We start from the raw sequence: 21,075 nt of genomic DNA on the forward strand, positions 1-21,075 counted from the left end.
GGGCTGGAGTTACAGATTTGAGAGGTGGGAAGTGGTAGTTGTGTATTGATTCACTCATCCAGGGACCATGTTCCAAGCGAGGAGACCTGACATTTGAGGCCAGATGACAAATAAAAATGGACATTTAAAAGACAGAGAAAAATGAGCTCAAGTAGGAGAGAGAGAGTCAGAGAGGGAGAGCAAAGGCCAGGGAGTCTGGCATTGTGGAAACCCAAGGAATAGCGTTTTGGTCAAGGTAGGGCTTGTGGAAACAGATGGTTTTGTTGTTTGGGTAAGGTAAGGACTGAGAAGACGGAGGCATTGGAGACAACAGCACAGAAGGTTTTCATCGATAGGTAAGATGAAAAAATGGTCTGGAGAGGATTTAAGGAGAAAATATGTAGTCTGCTCACAAGAGAAGTCTGAATGAGAAGATAAGGAGGACCGGATGGTAGCTGGAGAGATACAGGAATCTGAGGAATCTGAGATGGGAGAGAAGAGACTTCAGGATGTTTCTAGACTGAAAAGGAAAAGCTAGCAGAAAGGCTGGAAACTTGGGAGAGAGGTGAGAGAGGGAGGGACACTCACGCACAGACACTGCAGAGGCGGGGAAAGCACTCTCCGATGATAGTCTTATGGTTTCTACAATGTGGGAGGCAAGGTCCATAGATAACGTGGTCTATCTGAACTAATATTCTGTCTGAAATCCCTTCTTTCAGAGTCCCGCTTCCTTTTGTCAGCAAAGAACTCGTTCTCCCTCCAACCGGCTATCTGTGTCCCCGAGAAGCCTTGAACCTACACTATGGGAAGTGGTACCTCAACCCAACATCACTTTGCTTTCCAGAACGCAGAGAATGGTATGTGTTTCCCATCCCCCAACCAGCTGTAGGTATCCCAAAGCCTACACTGGATAGAGAGGGGCTTCTCAGAATGGAAGAAGGAACCATTATAGTTCTCCTCGGGCAACTCTTGAAAATCAGCTTCTCCTCCTTATGACGAGACCACCAGAGTGTCAGCTGACTATCGTAGGAGCTGATGAACTATATTTGACCGAGTTAAAGTGTACTGAGGAGTCAGTGTTGTCCTCGAGGGGTTATCTCAAATTATACATGCACCAGTCAATGAAATACCATTGGGCCATTAGCAGATGAAAGAACATTTCAGGTAGAGGCTTCGGTATGTACAAGGGTCATGAGGTAGAAAAGGACAACTGAATGGTCTGATGCGAACGAGAGAGAGGACGGCATGACATGAGGCTGTCGAGGTCGGCAGAGCCCAGATCACTCAGGGTCTGTAGGGTTTTAACTTTATCCTAAAGGCGTGAAGAACCATTGAAGAATTCAAAATAGGGAGTTTAGAGTAACACACACATTTAAAGATTTAAAGACCTCCGGCTTCTGTGAAGGAGGGATCAGAGGGAGTGAGGGTAGAAGGAGGAACAGTCCAGAAGCCACTAAATTCGTCTAAGCAGAAAGTGATGCTACCTCAGTCCAGAGTCTGGGCAGCAGAGATGGAGGGACAAGGGTGAAGCCCAGCAATGTCCAGGAGGTCGAGGTGACGGGATCCAACTGTGGGTGTGTGGGGTGAGGGAGAGGAATGGATCAAGAATGACTTCCACGGGGACACCTGGGGGGCTCAGTCATGAAGCGTCTGCCTTCGGCTCTGGTCATGATCCCAGGGTCCTGGATCGAGCCCTGCATCGGGCTCTCTGTGCAGTGGGAAGCCTGCTTCTCCCTCTCCCACTCCCCCTGCTTGTGTTCCCTCTCTCGCTCTGTCTATTTCTGTCAAATAAATAAGTTTTTTTAAAAAATCTTTAAAAAAAATGAATGATGTCCGCTTTCCTGGCTAGCAAGACAGGGCAGGAATGAATGCCAGTGACTGACATCAAGACAGTGGAGGAAAACCAAGTCTGACTAGAGGGAAGACGAGGCTTTCGTCCATGTTAGGGTTGAGGCATCCACGAGACACGCAGGTAGAATACCGAGAAGGTGGTGCCTATTCACATCGGCACTTTGGAGGCCGGTGCGCTGGAGAGACATGGCCGAGAAGGCATCAGAATGTTATGTGGTCGCTGAGACCATGGGGCCCCTGAAGTACCCTGGAGGGAGAGTAAAGACAGGTCAGAGATCAGAGCTTAGGACAGAGCCATGAAGGGCTCCAGGACTTGAGCACCAGGTCCAAGAGCATGAGTCAGCGAAGGGGGCTGCGGAGAGGCAGCCAAAGCTGTAGGAGGAAGGCAAGGGGAATAGTGACATGCTTCAGCGTCTCTGTCAGCTCCTGGCTTCCTTGCAGTCTCGCTTCACAATGTGTCCCAGGGTCATTTTGCACCTTCTTGGCCCCAGGAGTAGCTGCTACTTTATTAGGGTGTGGGATGTTCATTGCTTCCTGGTTGACCTATACTTTCCTATACCTTTTCAGTGAACAAATCCAGAAAGCATGTATTATTTGGGAGAAAAAACCCACCATGAGTAATTTATATTCAAAAACACAACATTTTTACTTAACAGCCTCGATATTATATCTATCACTTTATTAAAAATCTTTTTTCCTAGTGACATTAAAATAGTGCTATTTACTATTTATCCTACCATGTATAAATAGTAGTTTCAGAATACTGACAATGTGATCCCTGAAAATTCTTTAAGATTTCTTTAAAGTTCTTTTTGTCCTTTGGATACATTGTAGGGAATGTACAAATTATTGTACGAGGGGTGTATAAATTATTGAATTCTCAAGTCGTTTGAAATAACTCCTGTCTATGTTCCTAACTTATGTAAGATTAGATTCACTTGTTTAACATTCGCTTTTTTTGAGAGAGAGAGAGAGAGAGAGAGAGTGAGAGAGAGAGGGCGCATGTGTGCGTTGTGGGGGAGGGGAAAAGGCGGAGGGAGAGAAAATCTTGAGCAGGCTCAGCGCTCAGCTTGGAGACGGACACCGGCTCAATCTCACCACTCTGAGGTTATTACCTGAGCCCAAATCAAGACTTGACTTCTTAACGGACTGAACCACCCAAGGCACCCCTAAACTTTTGCTTTTTATCTTTGGGGATTGATGTACTTTTCACTTTGCTTTAAATTTGTTTTATAACTTTGGAAAGCATTTATATAATTCCTGTCCCAATTATCTGTTGCTGCATAACAAACTATCCCAAAACGTAGTGGCTTAGGACGACCATTTTCTCTGCCCGTGATTTTGTGGGTCTGGAATTTGCAAAGGGCCCAGTTGGTGGTTTGTCCGTGATTCTCTGGGTAGCTGGGCCTGGAGGCTCTTGTTCTTTTTTTTTTTTTAAGATTTTTTTTTTAATTTTTTATTTCTTTTCAGCGTAACAGCATTCATTATTTTTGCACCACACCCAGTGCTCCATGCAATCCGTGCCCCCTCTAATACCCACCACCTGGCTCCCCCAATGTCCCACCCCCCGCCCCTTTAAGATTTTATTTTTTTATTAGAGGAAGAGGGCACATGAGCAGGTGGGAGAGCCAGAGGGAGAGGTAAAAGCGGACTCTCCCTGAGCAGGGAGCCTGACACCGGCCTGGATCCCAGGGCCCTGAGATCATGACCTGAACCAAAGGCAGATGCTTAACTGACTGAGCCGCCCAGATACCCCTAGAGATTTTAATTATAATCTCAGCACCCAGCATGGAGCTCAAACTCCCAGCCCGAGACCTAGAGTTGCGTGCTCTTGAGGTGCCTGGCTGGCTCAGTTGGTGGAACATGTGGCTTTTGATATCAGGGTTGTGAGTTCAAGCCCCACACTGGGTATGGAGCTTACTTTAAAAAAAAAAAAAAAAAAAAAGGAAGAAAAAAAAGACAAAAAAAGAGTCGCATGCTCTACTGACTATGCCAGCCAGGCACCCCTGGAGGCTTGCTTCTACAACAGCTGTTTATTTGCTGCCTGGTGCCTTGGTGCCCCCGGGGGCCCAGCCTTTCTCCACGTGGTTGCCTCGGTCTTAACACGGGGTCTGAACCGCCAGGCCCATCTGTAACTTGTACCCTCGGGTCTAGCACACAAAGCTGGAGCAAAGGGAGCCCCCGTGTGTTAGATTGTTCTATTGGGAAGGAGGGGGTGGAGGGTCTTGGACTCTCCTGCACCCCACGGCCCCCATCTCTCAGCTAAAGGGAACCCAGCCCCGCGACAGGCCTGGGCGGGAGAGACAGGTAAGAAGGAGGCATCGCCTGCTCTCTCGGCCCTAAGCAGTCGAGCAAGACGGAGGATAGAAATGCATCTAGTTGGCAGCCCTTGCCTGCAGAGGTTGAAGCAAGGTGTTAGCCAAGAACGTTGTCACAGAGCCGGGGTGGCCCCGATTCTCCCCGGCATCGCTCCCCCGTCGCTGCATATGAGAATCCTGTGCGGAGCTCGTGAAACCTGGAGGTCCCTGGGTGCCCGGCAGAGAGTCTAGTGCCGTAGGTCTCGGCGACGTCCAGGTGGCCGTGCTTCCCTTCGGTTTCTAGAAGGTCTGTAGCACTCACTCCGGACGTTGCCTTCACTGCTCCGAACACGGATTTACAGAGATCAGACTGTAGAGCGTCAGCCTCATCTCTTAGGGTTTGGTAAGTGCCTTTCAGAAGTAGCTACGGTTTGACATTTGGGGTCACAGGAAGTCCCGTTCGGCTCTGCGTACGGTCCTCCCGGGTTCTCCTTTCCCACCCCCCAGCGACGTTCCTCCTAGAGAAATCAGCCCCAATTCTATTAGCTCCCTAATGCAAGCTAAATATATTAAATCAATCTGTCTACTGCTCACGAGGTTGACCTGAATTAACCTGCAGGGTTTCCTTTGTAATCCTGCTTTATCCACAAATGCTCCATTCATCACCACTGGCACATTCAGGCCCAGGAGCTTAAGAAGCACCTCGTTATTTATGTGAACAGCTGCTCTGTTCTCCTGACCCCGGGGCCTGAAGCTCACGGGAAGAAGGAAGCCTCCTCGCGCCACCCTGTGGACGCGGTCACCCGGCACAGGACCGGGCAGAAGAAGCCCAAAGGCAGATCTGACAGTCAGTGCCGTCCCCCAAGTAGCACGACTGACGGGGACCCTGGCAGCCCGCAGGGCTGTCACAAGTCTGGGCATAGCAAGCACACAGCCCAGCAAGCACTTGCGGCCACCCAGCCCTCCAGGCGGTCGTCTGTGTGATCGTGGCTTGTTTTCCCCAGTCCCCTAGTCCATCCCGCTTTCCAGATGGGGACACTGAGTCCCACGAAGGTAAAATTCCTGGGAAGCCACATAGCCAGTGAGGGCATTTCCAGGCCTAGAACCCAGGACATCTGATATCCATTATAACGTCACAGTGTCCCCCCCAGTCTGTTGTTATAATGTCACAGTGTCCCCCACCTTCCACCCCCACATTATCTCACTCTTCAAGGATGCCTCGAGCTTGAAACCTCCCCAGGTTGCGTTTCTTGAGAATCCTGGCAATCCAACCTTTCCACCTCTACACTTAGCGTCTTTGGGCAAAAAGTAGGAATGCCACTAAACCTCGGATGATAGTATGACCACGAGGTAAGGATGAAGGCGGGCTGGGGGGTAGGAACGGGGAAAGGAGCCTCCTAGCCAGTAGTCAGGCAAATCCTCCCTACCGGCGGCAATGGCTGGCTCTTTCCCATCGTCACAGTTACATGCAGGAGAGGGGCCCTTCGCCTCCCCGCTGGCCCGGGGAGTCCCGGCTCACAGGTTCGCTCCTCCATGCCCGTCCCAGCCTTCCGGGCAGCAGCCCTCATCCAGAGATGGTACCGGCGCTACATGGCGCGCCTGGAGATGAGGCGGCACTGCACCTGGCGCATCTTCCAGTCCATAGAGTACGCCGGACAGCAGGACCAGGTCAAGGTGCGCGGGATGGGGGGGCGGAGTCACCGGCGCTCTGTCTTCAGCCCCAGGGCCCCGGGGGTGCGGCTGATCGGGAGCCCCCCCCTTCTCTTTGCGCTCATCTCTGAAGCCGAGTCTCTGCTTCTCCCGCAGCTCCATGACTTCTTCAGCTATCTTGTGGATCACTTTACCCCCAGCAGCAACCACGAGCGTGAGTAGAGCTGCCATGCAGCACATCCTCCTGTCTCGGCGTCGTAGATCTCAGACAGAAGGGGGTGGCAGAGGGAACACAGACCCGGTGACAGCCAGGGAGTGAGCAGGGAGGTTGACAAATCAGTGGCAGCTTCTGGGTTCTCCCAGGAGCATACCCGGAGGCAAGAATTTGGGTGCAAGGAGCTTATTTGTTAAATGCAGGAAACAGTGGGGGGGGGGGTGGGAGTGGGGAAGGAATTCAGGGAAGGGAAACCCGGCAATGAAGTGTGTGGAGGAGGGGGTGCTACTAAGCCAGCAACTCAGTGTGCCTGGGAAACAGCGCAAAATGCATGCCTTGGAATGACCCCACGGAAGATGACAACTAGAGTCTCCATATGTCAACTCCCGAGGCTCCCTGGTTGAAGGCTGCTGATCAGAAAAGTTGTTAATTCCACAGTGTTTCTGGCCTGCGAGCTCCAGTCTAGAGATGGCAGAGGCTGGAGGTGGACCCTTGCCTGGAGGGCCCTGAAGTTCTAAGGGCTTCTGCCACATTCACTGCATGCCCCAGAAACGTCTGTGAGCTTTCCCCAACCCCACCAAGGCCTTTCCTTTTGCTTTTGCTTACAAGCCTCGGCTCCTAAATTTCTGTTCTTTCTAAGTCTGACAAATCGCCATCTTTTAAAATAAAAGTCAAAAGGAATGGACATAAAAGCGTAACTTCTTCCTCCCGCCCACGTGGATCTGTTGTCACTTTCCCGTTCCTTTCTCCTCTCTGGCCTCGGAGCTGATGCCCGACTGGCACGCTCCACGTCCAACATCGTCCAAGGAACGACTGTGTTGCCCGTGGACGGCCCATCTGATCGCAAGCCGGCCTCCCCTCTCTGTCCTGACCAGGGGACTTCCTGAATCGCATGTTCACTGAGGAGAAATTCCCCCAGGATGCTGAGATGGAGAAGCCCAGCGACTACGAATCCATTGAGGTCCCAGACAATTACACAGGACCACACCTCTCCTTCCCGCTCCTTCCCGACCACGCGACGGCCCTGGTGGAAGCTTTCAGACTGAAACAAGTAAGCTCACTCGGGGGCACCTGCGTCTCCACCAACTCCAGGGGGGACGTAGAGGGAGGCCAGACCCAACGCAAAAGGAGTAGTTCTGGGTTTAGGGTGTTGGTGTCATGGCGCCACTAGAGAGAGTCTGTGTCCCCTTTGCTTGGCCAGAACCTTGCACAAGTCAAGAGGCCAGTTTTTATGCACTGAAAACCTCACCTCCAAACCATGTAATCTTTCTTCGTTCGTACATCCCACACATCATTACTGAGCACTGCTGTGTGCGGGCCCTGTTCTGGGCACCGGGCACCACAGCAATGAGCTAGACAGAGAGAAATTCCCGCCCTCACAGGGCTCAAGCTCCAGAGGGGAGACAGACAACTGATAACAAAACAACAACAAATAAGTAGTTCTGGAGTATATTAGAAGGCAAATAGAGCTGTGTGAAAGAATAAACCAAGTTCCAGGTAGGAGAGATGTCAGTTTATAGAGTCATCTTGGAAGGCGCCATGGAAAAGGTGATTTCCAAGCCAAGGTCAAAGGTGGTGAGGAGATGAGCCGTGGGATGTCTCCAGAAAAATGTTCTAGGTGGAGAGAACCGATGGAAAGGCCACGAGGCAGGACCCTCCCTGCATGGCTTGGGGACCTCAGGGAGGCGCCTGTGGCTGGTGAGGAGGGGTCAGGGAGGACCGGGGATGCAGGAACAGGGAATGGATGGTGGCAGGCGGGGAAGGCTCTGGTGGAGCTGCAGGAGAGAGGAAACCAGCTCAGTGTTTGGAGACGACGGGAAGCAGGAAGCAGAGCAGAAGATGGGTGAAGAAGAGAGGACCCAGGCATGGGGCCCTGGGGCCCCAGGGTCCCTCTTGGGGTCTCGGGTGACTGGAGTCAGCAGGTGGCGGCAGGGGTGTCAGCACCGCTCTGCGCCCCGCCCCCACCCCCGCAGCAGCTGCACGCTCGCTACGTCTTGAACCTTCTGCACGAGACCAGGAAGCACCTGGTGCAGCTGCCGAACATCAACCGGGTCTCCACCCGGTACAGCGAGGAGGTCACCGTGTGCGGTAAGCGCGGCCCGAGCTGGCTGCACGCGCTGGACGCGAGCCAGAGAGCGGGACCGGGAGGGGTGGGGCGGGAGGGGCGCGGCGCGGACAGCGCTCGCGCATGCGCCCGAGTGTGCGGAAACAGGCGGTGCAGGTGCGGCGAAGCGCTGCGGGGCCGGAGGGCGTGGGCTCTGCTTTCCCAGGCAGTGCAGCCCCTCCCGCCCTCAGAGGGTCTCCCGCCAGACAGAAATGCCGTCTGTCGAGATTCTGCCCACGTCCTGAGGTTCTCATTCATGTTGACACACCTGGTGGGGACCGATGTCCCCGTCGTGGGGGATGCGGACTATAGGACACCCCATTGTCACCTGGCTCTCCAGGTCCACACGCAACCTGCACTTGGGTCTTGCTTGCCCTGGAATGTTCTTAACATTTTTAAATTAATTTCCAAAGTTTGAAGGTTGGAGGATTTCATATTAAAATACAGATTCCCAACATCTGTTGAAAACTCTCCTGACCCGGGCCCATAAGTGAGGGACGGTTTCCTACCTCGGGTCGGGCAGGTCTCTCTCCAGGTCTCACTGGACTGGGCATCCTCAGTTCTGTCCTAGCTTTGCTTCCTTCACCCTTTATGATAATCACGTAGAAAGCCAGCACTGTGTTTTCTGATTTCAATATTAACTGTTCCCACAGCTGGGGAAATTAATATTTATCCCTGTCTTACATACGGAAAAATGAGTGACCATTGCTATGTCAGATTTTTCTGGGTATTTCCCTTTTTGTAGTAGAAATGAGACCCAGTGGTAAGGACCCATAGAAACTGATGTTCTCTTTCTATCTTTACTAGGAGACTTACATGGCCAGCTGGATGACTTAATATTTATATTTTATAAGGTAGGAATGTTTTGCTCTGAGGCTTACTGTCTTGCTCTGAGGCTTACTCCAGAAGTTCAGATACAGTATCTATTAAACAAATGCTTAAGTATTGCTTGGATTTTTAAAATATTATTTTAAATTATTTAAATAAGAATACATAGTAGCAAATACATAATATAAAAGATAGCACTGTATTATATTTTAGTATGCTTTTGTAAACTGTTTTAAAAATCTAGGGTTAATAGGGGCGCCTGGGTGGCTCAGTCATTAAGCGTTTGCCTTCAGCTCAGGTCATAGTCCCGGGGTTCTGGGTTCGAGCCCCGCATCCGGCTCCCTGCTGAGTGGGAAGCCTGCTTCTCCCTCTCCCACTCTCCCTGCTTGTGTTCCCTTTCTTGCTATCTCTCTCTCTGTCAAATAAATAAATAAAATCTTTTTTAAAAAGATCTGAGGTTAGTAAAGAGAACAAATCATTATTTAGTGATTGATTTCCTTTTTCCCAAATAAAGAAAATTGGGGCGCCTGGGTGGCTCTGTCAGTTAAGTGTCTGCCTTCAGCTCAGGTCATGATCTCAGGGTCCTGGGATCGAGTCCCACATTGGGCTCCCTGCTCCTTGCTCAGCTGCTTCTTTCTCTGCCTCTCCGCTCCCCCCTCCCCCAGCTTGTGCTCTCTCTCTCTTGCTCACTCACTCTCAAAATATAAACAAAATCTTTTTTAAAAAAGGTGATTATCAAAGCACCTGAAAGCTATTTTCCTATCCATTTTTAGTTATAAAATGTAGAACATGTAACAGCATAGATGAATGTTCTACTAATTCAATGTTACTTTATATATACTGTGCTTTCCAGAGCATCTTCCTACTTAATGTTTTGTTTAATCCTGAGGAATCTGACAGCTGTTGTTGTTATTACTAAAGATATCGTGGCCAGGAGTCCCTGGGTGACTCAGTAGGTTGAGTGTCTGACTCTTGATGTGGCTCAGGTCATGGCTTCTGGGTTATGGGATTGAGCCCCGAGTTGGGCTCTGCACTCAGTGGGGAGTCTGCTTAAGATTCTCTCTCGGTCTCCCCTATCCCTTCCCCTGCTCATGGGTGTGTGTGCTCTCTCTCTCTCTCTCAAATAAATGAAAACATCTTATTTAAAAAAAAAAAAAAAAAGATGCTGTGGCCAAAACTTAGAACTGGCTTTTGGATCACGAGTTTAGCGTCCTTTGACCATACCACATGGCAAGACTCTGGCTTTGTAAAAAGCACTTATTTTGATGAGGATGTCAAAACCTCAGCCCTGCTAGAAAGGAACTGTAAAACCAGTAAAAAAATACTTCCAGCTTTAGTTGACAATTCACATTTGCAGGAGAGCCAGAAAACACAGAATTGGTGTTCAGTCTGACATTAACTGTCAACTACACACCGGCTCGTCCTGATTTCCTATCCCTTTCCTTTGTTGCTGTTGTTCTCATCGGGAAGAATGGCCTCCCGTCACCAGAGAGGGCCTACGTCTTTAATGGTGACTTCGTGGATCGAGGCAAGGATTCAGTCGAGATCCTGATGGTTCTATTCGCCTTCATGTTGGTCTACCCGAAAGAGTTCCATCTTAACCGAGGAAACCATGAGGACTATATGGTGAACTTACGGTAACAAACTAAACACGCTTGGGTATTTGATGTTTGCTTGTGATTACATAAAAAGTTATTTTCTTAGAGCTTCTGAGGTGTTAGGTGCCTTTTAAAAGCACTTTTCCAATTTTATAAAGGAATACACAATGTCTGATGTTTAAAATATTTCTTTAAAACTTACACGTTATTCTAATCCTAATAAAACCATCAAATGTTTCCCACATATCCATACTCTATAGAAAAGGTAAGAAATACAGATAAGCAAAAAGATGCAAATAAAAATATTCCATAATTTCCTGAACTGAGATAATGCTACAATTATAAGCGTTTTGGCTATTATTCTTCAGTCTCTTTTCTGTGTATTTAAGTATATGTATATAGAATATGAATTTTTATAAACATTAAGCTATAGCATGACTGTTGTCACTGATATAATATCTATTTTTTGCTTCTAAATCTAGATATGGCTTTACCAAGGAAGTGATGCATAAATATAAGGTGGGCGACCTTTAAAAGCAAAAATTTCTTAGTTCAGATATGTGGAGTGTATCATTCGAAACTTAGTATCTTCCTAATATCATTTTCCAGACACATGGCAAGAAAATACTAAAAATACTGCAGGATGTTTTCTGTTGGCTTCCTCTGGCCACTCTGGTTGATGAGAAAGTCCTGATTCTTCATGGTGGAGTGTCAGACATGACCGACCTGGAGCTTTTGGCTAAACTAGACAGGCACAAGGTACTGACTGAGTAATGAAGTAGTGCGTGTTTCACCGTAATTTAACCCAGTTAATAATAATAACAACCCAGTTGGTAATAATTTAATCCAGTATCACGGGCGCATAAATGTTGTCTTGCATGCTGACTCTGGGTGACTAATAGGGCTATTAAGAGAAGTCATTAAACCAGTCAAAGGAGAAAGATTAGGGGTCCACATCTGGGGGCAAGGAGCAAGTATGCTGTGATCCATTATGATGTTTGCTATGGACGCGAGAGTGGGGAGTGGCAACGAGAGCCTTCTATTTGCCATCCCTGATCTAGACAGCTCTAACACCCCTCCAGCACTGCTCGTGGAGAGCCTCCATTTCTCAAATAACTCAGTTAAACTCAACCAATATGTGTGAGTGCCTACTTCATGCAGGGAGGGTACTATTGGCAGATAGATGGAGATCAATTCTAAATTAAACTCAACAGCTATGGGTTTTTTTTTTTTTAAGAATTTATTTATTTAACAGAGAGAGAGAGAGATCACAAGCAGGCAGAGAGGCAGGCAGAGAGAGAGGGGGAAGCAGGCTCCTTGCTGAGCAGAGAGCCCGATGGGGGACTCCCAGCACCCTGAGATCATGACCTGAGCCTAAGGCAGAGGCTTAACCTACTGAGCCAGCCAGGCACCCCATCAGCTGTGTTTAAAGTGCTTACTTTGTGCAGGGAAAGTGGTCGGGGAGATGCAGAGATAACCGGAGATGCTGCCTCCCAAGGGAGTTCACAAGCACCAGCAGGAGGAGGGAATGAGAGACGAAATCCACTGACCTCCAATATGCACGTGTCTATTTTCTGCTGCACTTTGGAAGTGAAAATTTAGAAAGCAAAGATTTCATTTTCTTTTAATCACAGGCTCTTGTACTCGAATGGTGTCTTACGGTTTCTGTCCTCCGACTGCCCGTTCCCACACGCAGGAGTCCCTATTGCAATATCCCTGACAACATTCATCCAAGCAGTTCCAAAGAGAACTGTTTACCACGAAGCCAGTGTGTTTTGGGCTAATTAATCTAAGTCTGTATTATATGAGACATAAATGAAAGAGCATGGCTTTGGAGTCAGACAAACCTGGGTTTGAACCTTGGAGCATGCACGTCACCGCAGCTGGTAAGGCAGCTTCATTTTACTAGATTATCCAAGAACCAAGCCTTCTTATGTCTTGTTACTCTGCTCTCCTTAGGGTGTATTTTCCCATGCCTCATCTTTGCAGGCCAAGGTGGTCTGCCACCACATCTGTGTTCCAAGCAATTGGGTAGGGGAAGGAAGGGGGGAAGAATATTCCTGCCCTTTAAAGACCCAGGGAAGAAGTTGCAGACATCTCTTCTGCTCTCGTGCCATTATTGAGAAAATAGTTCCATGACTACACCTTGTCGGAAGGGAGGCTGGAAATGCAATCTTCTTTCTGGTTGGCCACATGCCTAGCACAAAAGTTGGGGTTTCCATTCCTATGGCAAAGAAGGGGAAAATAGATCTGGGAGAGTGGTAGTCTGCCACACAGATACTGAAGCAGGGAAATATGTTCTATTTTCCTTGAGTAGGCATGGCAAGTGGTTACACCATGGCCCATGCAGTTGGACAGATATGGAAAAAAATTCTCTTTCTCTTACTTATAGAATATTACCTTGAAAAAAGTTATTTATTATAACTTCAGTTTCTGAATGTATCCTATAGGAATATGAATGACTATATCTTAGATGTTTGGAGGATTAAATGAACATATGTGTGTGTGTGCTTTACAAAATTTGAACTTAAGTGGAAATAGTATTAACTGCCTTTGGCTGAAGTGACAGAAAACTTCAAATGACAATGGCTTAATGATTATCTCTTCCTTCTGTAAATAAACACTGGAAGCAAGCAGTCCAGGGCTGGTAGAGTAACACCACAAAGTCACTAGCCCTGTTTCCTGCCTTCTTGTGGCTCCCCCATGTGGCATCATGACCCACCCACTATGGCTACATGAGCTCCAGCCATTGTGACCATGTTCCAGCAGCATAAATTAGAGAGTAGAAGAAAGGCACGTTTCTTCCCTTTAAGGGACATTCAGATGTACACAAAATTTTTGTTCCTATTTCTGCTCAGAATTTTGTCATATGTTAACATTTAGCTGAAAGGCAGGTTGGAAGGTGTATTTTTCATTCTAGGTAGCATCTGTAAGAATCTGGGCTTCTATTTCTAAGGCAGAAGAGTGGACAGGTGTTAGGTAGCCATACTCTGCCTTGGTCTATCCCTGTTGCTCCCCAAATTTCCATGCACACCCTGCTTTCCACACGTAGAGCCATGTTCATCTCCTCCCCCGTGGAGTCCACACTCCATTAGTCTCATGCAATAATTGCGTTCAGTCCAGGGTTTCTGGATTCGAGTCCTATCTGTCTGGCTATGGCTCCTTGTGGTCTGGTTACTGTAAGATGAGATGCATGTTCCTGCACCCACAGACTCAGTATTGGAAGGGGAAAGAATAACTCCTTGGCAGAGGTGGAAGAAGGGGTGCCTGCAGCATTTCAACAGCTTCCTCCAAAAATCCTCATTATAAATCCCGTCTCTGCTTCTCCATCATCTCAACTGTTTCATGTTCTTCATGGAGGAGAGGGGCCCAAGAGACCTAAAACTAGCTCTTTGTACTTCCTTTGTCAATTCTGCATGATGTCTTGTACCTCACTTTTTAAAAATTCAAACATTCTGTTCTGTATCTATGTCGGAGGGAGAGACAGCAAGTCACATAAAAGCAGATGATCTCATGGGAAGATTCACATTTAATGCATACAGGAGAAGTAGGGACTTTGGCAAGTTTTGCTGAAGGATGGTTTCTTTTCTGTAGCTTAGCAAAAAGCTACCTTCCTAATAGTTGGTTTGCAAAGCTCTGGGGAAGGGGGGTGTCTCCATCTGTACCAAGTGCAGGGACAAGCACAAAAGTAGGAGCCCCAGAGTCAGCTATCTGGATTCAGTCCTGATAATGTTTCAGTGACCCTGCGCCTCCTGTTTCTCATCTGGACTATAAATGAGGATCTCACGGGGGTGGGGGGTGGAGGGGGGCGCTAATCAATGAATTCCTGTAAAACCATGAATGAAGATGCAGTCTCATAGCAGTGGCATGAACCAGTGAATTCACGGTAAGTGCCCAGCATAGCGCCTAATTAAAAAGGGCTCAATACATATAAATGCTGTTATTCTCCTTAAATATCATTTATCGATGCCTCTTGACGGCAGATAATAACATCCTTAAAATAAAGTCACCCATGGGTGGACAGGGGTGGGACTACTTGTCTGGCCCTCCATCAGAGTTGCAACAAGGAGAGGAGGAGGGGGTTACTAGTCCATTCACGCTTGGTGGCCTTTCACTCTCCATGCTGGGGCTCAGGTGCCTAGGAAGTCATTAGAACTTGTCCAGAGTTAGAGAACACCTCTGTTCTGTTCTCTTTCATCTGGATTCCTCTTGAAACATCATGCGGGTTCGGCTGACCTTCTCTGAGTGTCCTTTGTCCTTGCCCTAGGCCAGTCCACACCAAGACATGGCTTCCTTGGATCACAGTCCTTACATCGATGTACAGAAAGTTCTCATTCTTTGGTCATGCACGTGCCGAGAGCTCCCGTTGTGGCCCAGACCTCTGTCGTTGTTATCCTTGCAATGTTGTGTCCCTGGTTTCCACTGTGGCACTCGGGCAGGCCAGGAATGGTTGCCAGATGCCACAGCTCTGCTCCCTGGCCTGACCCCTCTGTTGCCCGGGATCAGAATTCTTTCAGCTCGTGATTCCATAGTCAACGTGGTCCCAGTACCGTGATGCCTCTGAGTCAGGGACAGGGACCACACTCTCTCTGGCCAAAAGAATCTCTCCAGTTAGGTCCAGGCTGGAAAGGGGTGCGCCCGCCCACCTCCTTCCTCAACAGGGAAGAGCATTCCTGTGCGAGGCCGAGAAGCGCTGCGTCTCCCCCGGCAACGCACCGAGCGTTTCCTGTTCCCGCGTTTCTCACGGGCTGCAAGTCCTCTCCTCTGGTCCAACCGGGAGACCGCGCAGGCGCACCTGCGCGGACGAAACTCTCGCGGCTCCTCCAGGAAACCCGGGCCGCGCGTGGGTTTTCTCGACTTCCCTGCGGTGGGAGACCAGGTTCTACCCATGGCCAGTTGGTCACAGATCAGAACTTTTGTAAGATTCCGTCTATATGAAATGCTAGAAAGAGGAAACACAGACACGCGGAAATGCAGGCCCGCGGATGGCGCCGGACCACCGCCGCGGTGTCCGGCGGCCCGGCCTCACCGGAGGCTTCCCCGAGCCCTGAGCGCCCGCGGCTGGGCCCGGACCGGCGCCGGAGTGTGGCCCCCGCGCGGGGCGCTGACCTGGGAGGCCGGGGCGGGGCGGGGGGGGGCGGGGCACCCAAGCAGCCTCCTCCGGGGTCGTCGCAGCGTCTGCATCTTCTCTGGACGTTTTCAGATCGTCTCCACCCTGAGGCGCAAAACGAGGAAGGAGAAGGGGAAACCGGCGCCGAAGAAGGCGAGCGCGGCGCGGCCCACCCCGTGGTTCCTGCCCCTGCGCGCGGGCTCCGGCGGGGCGCCCCGAGCCGGCCGCTCCTCCAGCCTCCCCTGCGGCGGCCCCGCGGCTCCGGACCCGGCCCGGCGGGCGCGGCGCTCCGTGGACCTGGCGCTGCCCGGGTGCCCGCAGCACGGGGGCAGCGCGCCGAGCGGGGCGCAGGGGGAGCCGGAGCGAGCCGCGCCCGAGGCCGACCCGGAAGCCCGCGAGCCGCCCGAGCCCACCCGGGAGGAGTGGAAGCAGGTGGGTGGGGGCGGGGCCGCTCCGGGCAGAGGGGCGGCGGGCGGGGCTGTCCGGAACCCGAGCGGGTCTGTTCCCTCCAGTAAATGAGGGCATTTCCCCACCTCCTGCCTCCCCCGGGGCGGGGACCCCCCGGAGGGTGTCCGTGTTCGCCTCACCGCCCCCCGGTGCGCCTCACAGAGGAGGGGGCGCTGCGCGGTGGGCTCTGTGGCCCGAGGAAACCCGGTTGAGTGACCCGCCTCCTCGGGGCGGGCGGGGGGTAACCGGGACCTGACTGGAGGCCGCTGTGAGGTTTTGTTTTGTTTTTAATTTGACAGACAGAGATCACAAGTCTGCAGAGAGGCAGGCGGGGGTGGGGGAGCAGGCTCCCCGCGGAGCAGAGAGCCCGATGCGGGGCTCCATCCCAGGACCCTGGGATCATGACCTGAGCCCAAGGCAGAGGCTTAACCCCCTGAGCCACCCAGGCGCCCCTGATTCTGTTTTTGTTTTGTTGATTGTGTTATGTTCGCCACCGTACAGTACAGCATTAGTATTTGATGCAGTGTCCCACGATTCATTGTTTGCCTCTCACTGCCAGTGCTCCCTGCGCTCTGTGCCCTCCTAATACCCATCACCAGGCTCACCCATCCCCTCCCCCTCCCCTCTGAAACCCTCAGTTTGTTTCCCGGAGTCCACGGTCTCTCACGGTTCGTCTCCCCCTCCGATTTCCCCCCTCCATTTCCCCCTTCCTTCTCCTAATGTCCTCCATGCTACTCCTTATGAGTCACAAATAAGTGAAACCATATGATAACTGACTCTCTCTGCTTGACTGATTTCACTCAGCATCATCTCCTCCAGTCCCGTCCATGTTGCTACAAAAGTTGGGTATTCGTCCTTTCTGATGGAGGCATCATACTCCATAGTGTATATGGACCACATCTGCCTTATCCATCCGTCCGTTCAAGGGCATCTCGGCTGTCATTGTGGACACTGCTGCTTTGTTTTGTTTTTAATGTGTCCGAAAGATGGCTACTGTAGCTCCAGGCCAGACCGGTTAGGTGAGCAGCTCCTGTGGACCTCTGTTACCAGGCAATGAAAGGCTTTTCCAGAATCTCCAGACGTGTGTCACAGAGCCGGCCCCCTGCAGGGAGACCGGGAAAGCAAGGGTTCAGTGAGGCCCATCATCGGAGTTCTGTTCGCTGGAAGGAAGAGGGAGAGGAACACAGAGTAGGCACTCGCAGTGTTCGCCCAACCAGGACCCCGGCAGCTGCATGGAGGGCACGTTTCGGCGGGGGCAAGGCTGGGGGTGGGGGGCTTATAATCCACGTGGGAGATCACGTGGTAAGCTTGTGTTTGTAGCACTATGGGAACTTGCTAGTGTTCAGCCATTTCTGACCTATAATCTTGGCTGTGGTTTTTTTATTTTTTTAACGGTTCATCCAATAAAGAAAAGGAGAGAATTCAGAATTAGGTAAGAGCTAAAATTAGCAGATTATAGATTGATTAGATGGTTGGTGTTGAGAAAAAGGAGTTGCAGCGGACTCCGAGGCGGGAAACCTCCGGGAGAAAGATGGCGCGCTCCCTGAGCTATCCATCCATGATGTTGATGGGTTTCAACACCAACGGAGAACAAACTTATAAAGTAAATGCAAATCTCTCCTTTTGCAAAATGTGACTCAGTAATAATGTTCCCATATTTACAAATCAAATGCATTTTTCCCTCAGAAGTACATTTAGAAAGTATTGGGTGTCAACAACCAAAATACACCCATTATTTAATGTAAATTATAGAAGATTGGCCATCAGTGTTTTCCTGAATAGTAACAAAAGGACAGAACCTGAATTGCTAGACAGTTGTTCAGCTCTTCTGCAAATTCTTTTGAGAGAATTCTCTTCTGTAATGACTTGAATAACTGAAGCATTTGATCGTACTTTCCCAGGACCACAGCTGGGGCCTTTTGATGGCTGCATGAGAGATCATGTTGCCAGGCCCACAACTTCTGCCTTCTCTTTAGGACAACCGTCCAGGAGACCAGACACTCTTCAGCTAACTGAAGATTTCTCCCAGAGCCACTCACTTGTTAGGTGGTTTACATGCCAAGCTTTCATTTAAGATTTATCTCCAAGAAAGTGGGTAACATGCTTGTCAAACAGTATGCACATATACACCCTCCTCTGAGTAATAAAAAATTCTGGAACCTCAGGGGTTCAAAATATAAGCATACGTCAGGGCACCTGGGTAGTTCAGTCAGTTAAATATCTTCGGCTCAGGTCATGATCTCAGGGTCCTGGGATCAAGTCCTGAGTTGGGCTCTCTGCCCAGTGGGGAGCCTACTTCTCCCTCTCCCTCTGCCTCTCCCCCAGCCTGGGCTCGCTCTCTTTCTCTGACAAATAAATAAATAAAATCTTTTAGGGGCTTCGGGGTGCCTCCGTGGGTTAAGCCTCTGCCTTCAGCTCAGGTCATGATCTCAGGGTCCTGGGATCGAGCCCCGCATCGGGCTCTCTGTTCAGTGGGGAGCCTGCTTCCCCCTCCCCTTTCCCCACCACCTGCCTACTTGTTGTGATCTCTGTCAAATAAATAAATGAAATCTTTTAAAAATGTGTATATATATATATATATGTATATAAGCACATATCAAATATTGATCCCATAGACAATCACTCACATTTATGCAAACATTTGTATCTTCTTCTTCCTCTCCTCATCCGCCTTTCACTCCTCCTCCTCCTCCTCCTCCCGTCTTCATGGAGTGACTCTGAATCTCTGCCTAGATTTTAGGGAAGCAACATCTCTTGGTCTCTGCAGGTGGTCGATATCCTGTGGAGCGATCCCATGGCCCAGGATGGCTGCAAGGCCAACACCGTGCGAGGAGGAGGCTGTTATTTTGGCCCTAATGTGACAGAACAGTTGCTGCAGAAATACAACCTGCAGTTCCTGATCCGCTCGCACGAATGCAAACCAGAGGGCTACGAGTTCTGCCACAGCCGCAAGGTAGGCGCCGGGTCGGCCGTGGCGCGGGAGTGCTCCCTCCTGGTCCTCCCGGCCTGGGCGAGCACAGTCAGCCCCGCCCCCCTGCTCAGGGCAACCAGGTCCTTTACAGTCACTTACCCTTGACTTTCACAGTCCCTTTATTTATTTATCTACTTTATCTAATTTTTTTTAAATGGCAAATGCTTTCAAAGTATGTTGTTTTATTTTTAAATATTTTGTTTTTATTTATTTGAGAGAGAGAGAGAGAGAGAGAGCGAGCGGGGATGGGGGAAGGGGAGAGGGAGAACCAGCTCCCTGCTGAGTAGCCCCCCGCCCCACCCCCAAGGCTGGGCTGGATCCCAGGACCCTGGGATCATGACCCAGCGGAAGGCAGACGAGCAACGACAGAGCCACCCAGGCGCCCCTCACAGCCTCTTCGAACCTCAGAGTCCGGTCGCTGCTGCCACTCAGTCGTCCCTTGAGAGAACAGAGGGCAGAGACGACCCCATCTCTGGGACAGAAATGGGGTTTTCCCAGCCGCGTCTCTGTTTCTGAAGTCACATCGCTCACTGACATGCATTTCCAACAAGACGACAAGGTGACGGGGTTTCTGCACCGCGGCCCGGCGGGGATGCCGCGTGGCTTGTCTTCTCCGGAGCGCGTTCCGTGTCCTGCCTCGCCTTCTCGCACCTTCGTCCTCCAGCGTCTGCCCAGGCCGGTGCCGCTGGGATGAGAGCATGGCCCAGAGAGCTAAGTCTGCAGAAGAACAGGCTTCCGTGCAGGGCGTAAAGAGGGAGATCAACTAATCTCAGAAACGTCTGATTAGTCCAAGTTTGTCTCCTGCAGGACTTCGAGAACCTTCAGTTTCCTCTATTTCTTGTAACTCTAGGAGAAGAGACGCAGTATCTACCGTTTCCTGATGTCCCGACAGTGTGGAAGCTTTTCTCACAGGTCATCTTAGGGGACACAGGACTCGGTGGGAAGCTCTGCGACAAGGCCTCACACCAACTTTCACGACTGGGGTGCCGACTGTAAGATCCAGCTCGCCTCTGGTTGACCTAAATGGAGTGTTATGTCTGACCCTGGCTGCTGTACTTGAGACTAAAAGGGAAGAAATCCCATTATTTGGGGCATCTGGGTGGCTCAGTTGGTTGAGTGTCGCCTTCGGCTCAGGTCATGATCCTGGAGTTGGGGGCTCATGGGGCGGGCTCCCTGCTCAGCAGGGAGTCTGCTTCTCCGTCTGCCTCTGCCTTTCCCGCAGCTGGTGCTCCCCCTCTCGTGCTCACTCTCTCTCTAAATAAATAAAACTTTTAAAAAAGATACCATGTTGTGGGTGTCCTATCAGAATTCAAATTATTGCTTGAATCACACCTCCTGCCTCACTAGCATTGATGACTTTAAAGAAGTAAAAATATCCATAGGTGAGGTCAAGGTGGAGGGGCAGCCCCTGAGACTGGGCTGGGCCCTATCAGATCGGAGGTGAAGCGTTCTTCATTGAATCCGAAGGCCTTCTGTTTTGGTCCAGGTCTTGACCATCTTTTCTGCCTCCAACTACTATGAAGTTGGCAGCAACAGGGGGGCCTATGTCAAGCTGGGGCCGGCCCTGAGCCCGCACATCGTGCAGTATCAAGCGAACAAGGCAACCCACATGCTGACTATGAGGCAGAGGTAAGAATCTTTAATGAACGATTTACAGAAAAACAGAATTACGGTGTTTGTAGAAACTTTGAAATGTCAAGCGTTCTTACATTCATCCAAATTCTAAGTGACTGTTCAGAATTTACAGAGCACCTGGGTGGCTCAGTGGGCTCAGCTCAGGTGTCCGTCTCAGGTTTGTGGGTTCAAGCCCCACATGGGGCTCTACGCTGGGCATGGAGCCTACTTAGAACAACAACAAAACAACGAAGTCCAGCGATGTCAGCAGTGAGGTCTACAACAGACATGGCAATGGCCTCTTTCTTCTTCTTCATACACTTTAAGATCTGCACGTACCCATCATTAATGGAAGCAACAGATTTGCTTCCTGCAGAAGTTATTCTCAATGGGGGCATCTTGGGTAACCATA

General features: G+C 50.2%; 1 protein-coding gene across 1 annotated transcript in view; it reads left to right on the forward strand.

Moving 5' to 3' along the window:
* Positions 1-718: 718 nt before the first annotated feature.
* PPEF2 (protein phosphatase with EF-hand domain 2) overlaps positions 719-21,075 on the forward strand; it is a 28,669-nt gene continuing 8,312 nt past the window's right edge. The window contains exons 1-12 of the mRNA XM_059159047.1: positions 719-836; positions 5,674-5,801; positions 5,934-5,991; positions 6,867-7,042; positions 7,965-8,079; positions 8,903-8,949; positions 10,394-10,560; positions 11,004-11,040; positions 11,131-11,280; positions 15,725-16,063; positions 18,846-19,031; positions 20,536-20,678. Of these exons, the coding sequence (XP_059015030.1) occupies positions 782-836; positions 5,674-5,801; positions 5,934-5,991; positions 6,867-7,042; positions 7,965-8,079; positions 8,903-8,949; positions 10,394-10,560; positions 11,004-11,040; positions 11,131-11,280; positions 15,725-16,063; positions 18,846-19,031; positions 20,536-20,678 (1,601 nt within the window). The 5' untranslated portion in view covers positions 719-781. The remainder of the gene's footprint in view (positions 837-5,673; positions 5,802-5,933; positions 5,992-6,866; positions 7,043-7,964; positions 8,080-8,902; positions 8,950-10,393; positions 10,561-11,003; positions 11,041-11,130; positions 11,281-15,724; positions 16,064-18,845; positions 19,032-20,535; positions 20,679-21,075) is intronic.

This window comes from Mustela lutreola, chromosome 1 (assembly GCF_030435805.1).
Source record: "Mustela lutreola isolate mMusLut2 chromosome 1, mMusLut2.pri, whole genome shotgun sequence".
Lineage (NCBI taxonomy): Eukaryota > Metazoa > Chordata > Mammalia > Carnivora > Mustelidae > Mustela > Mustela lutreola.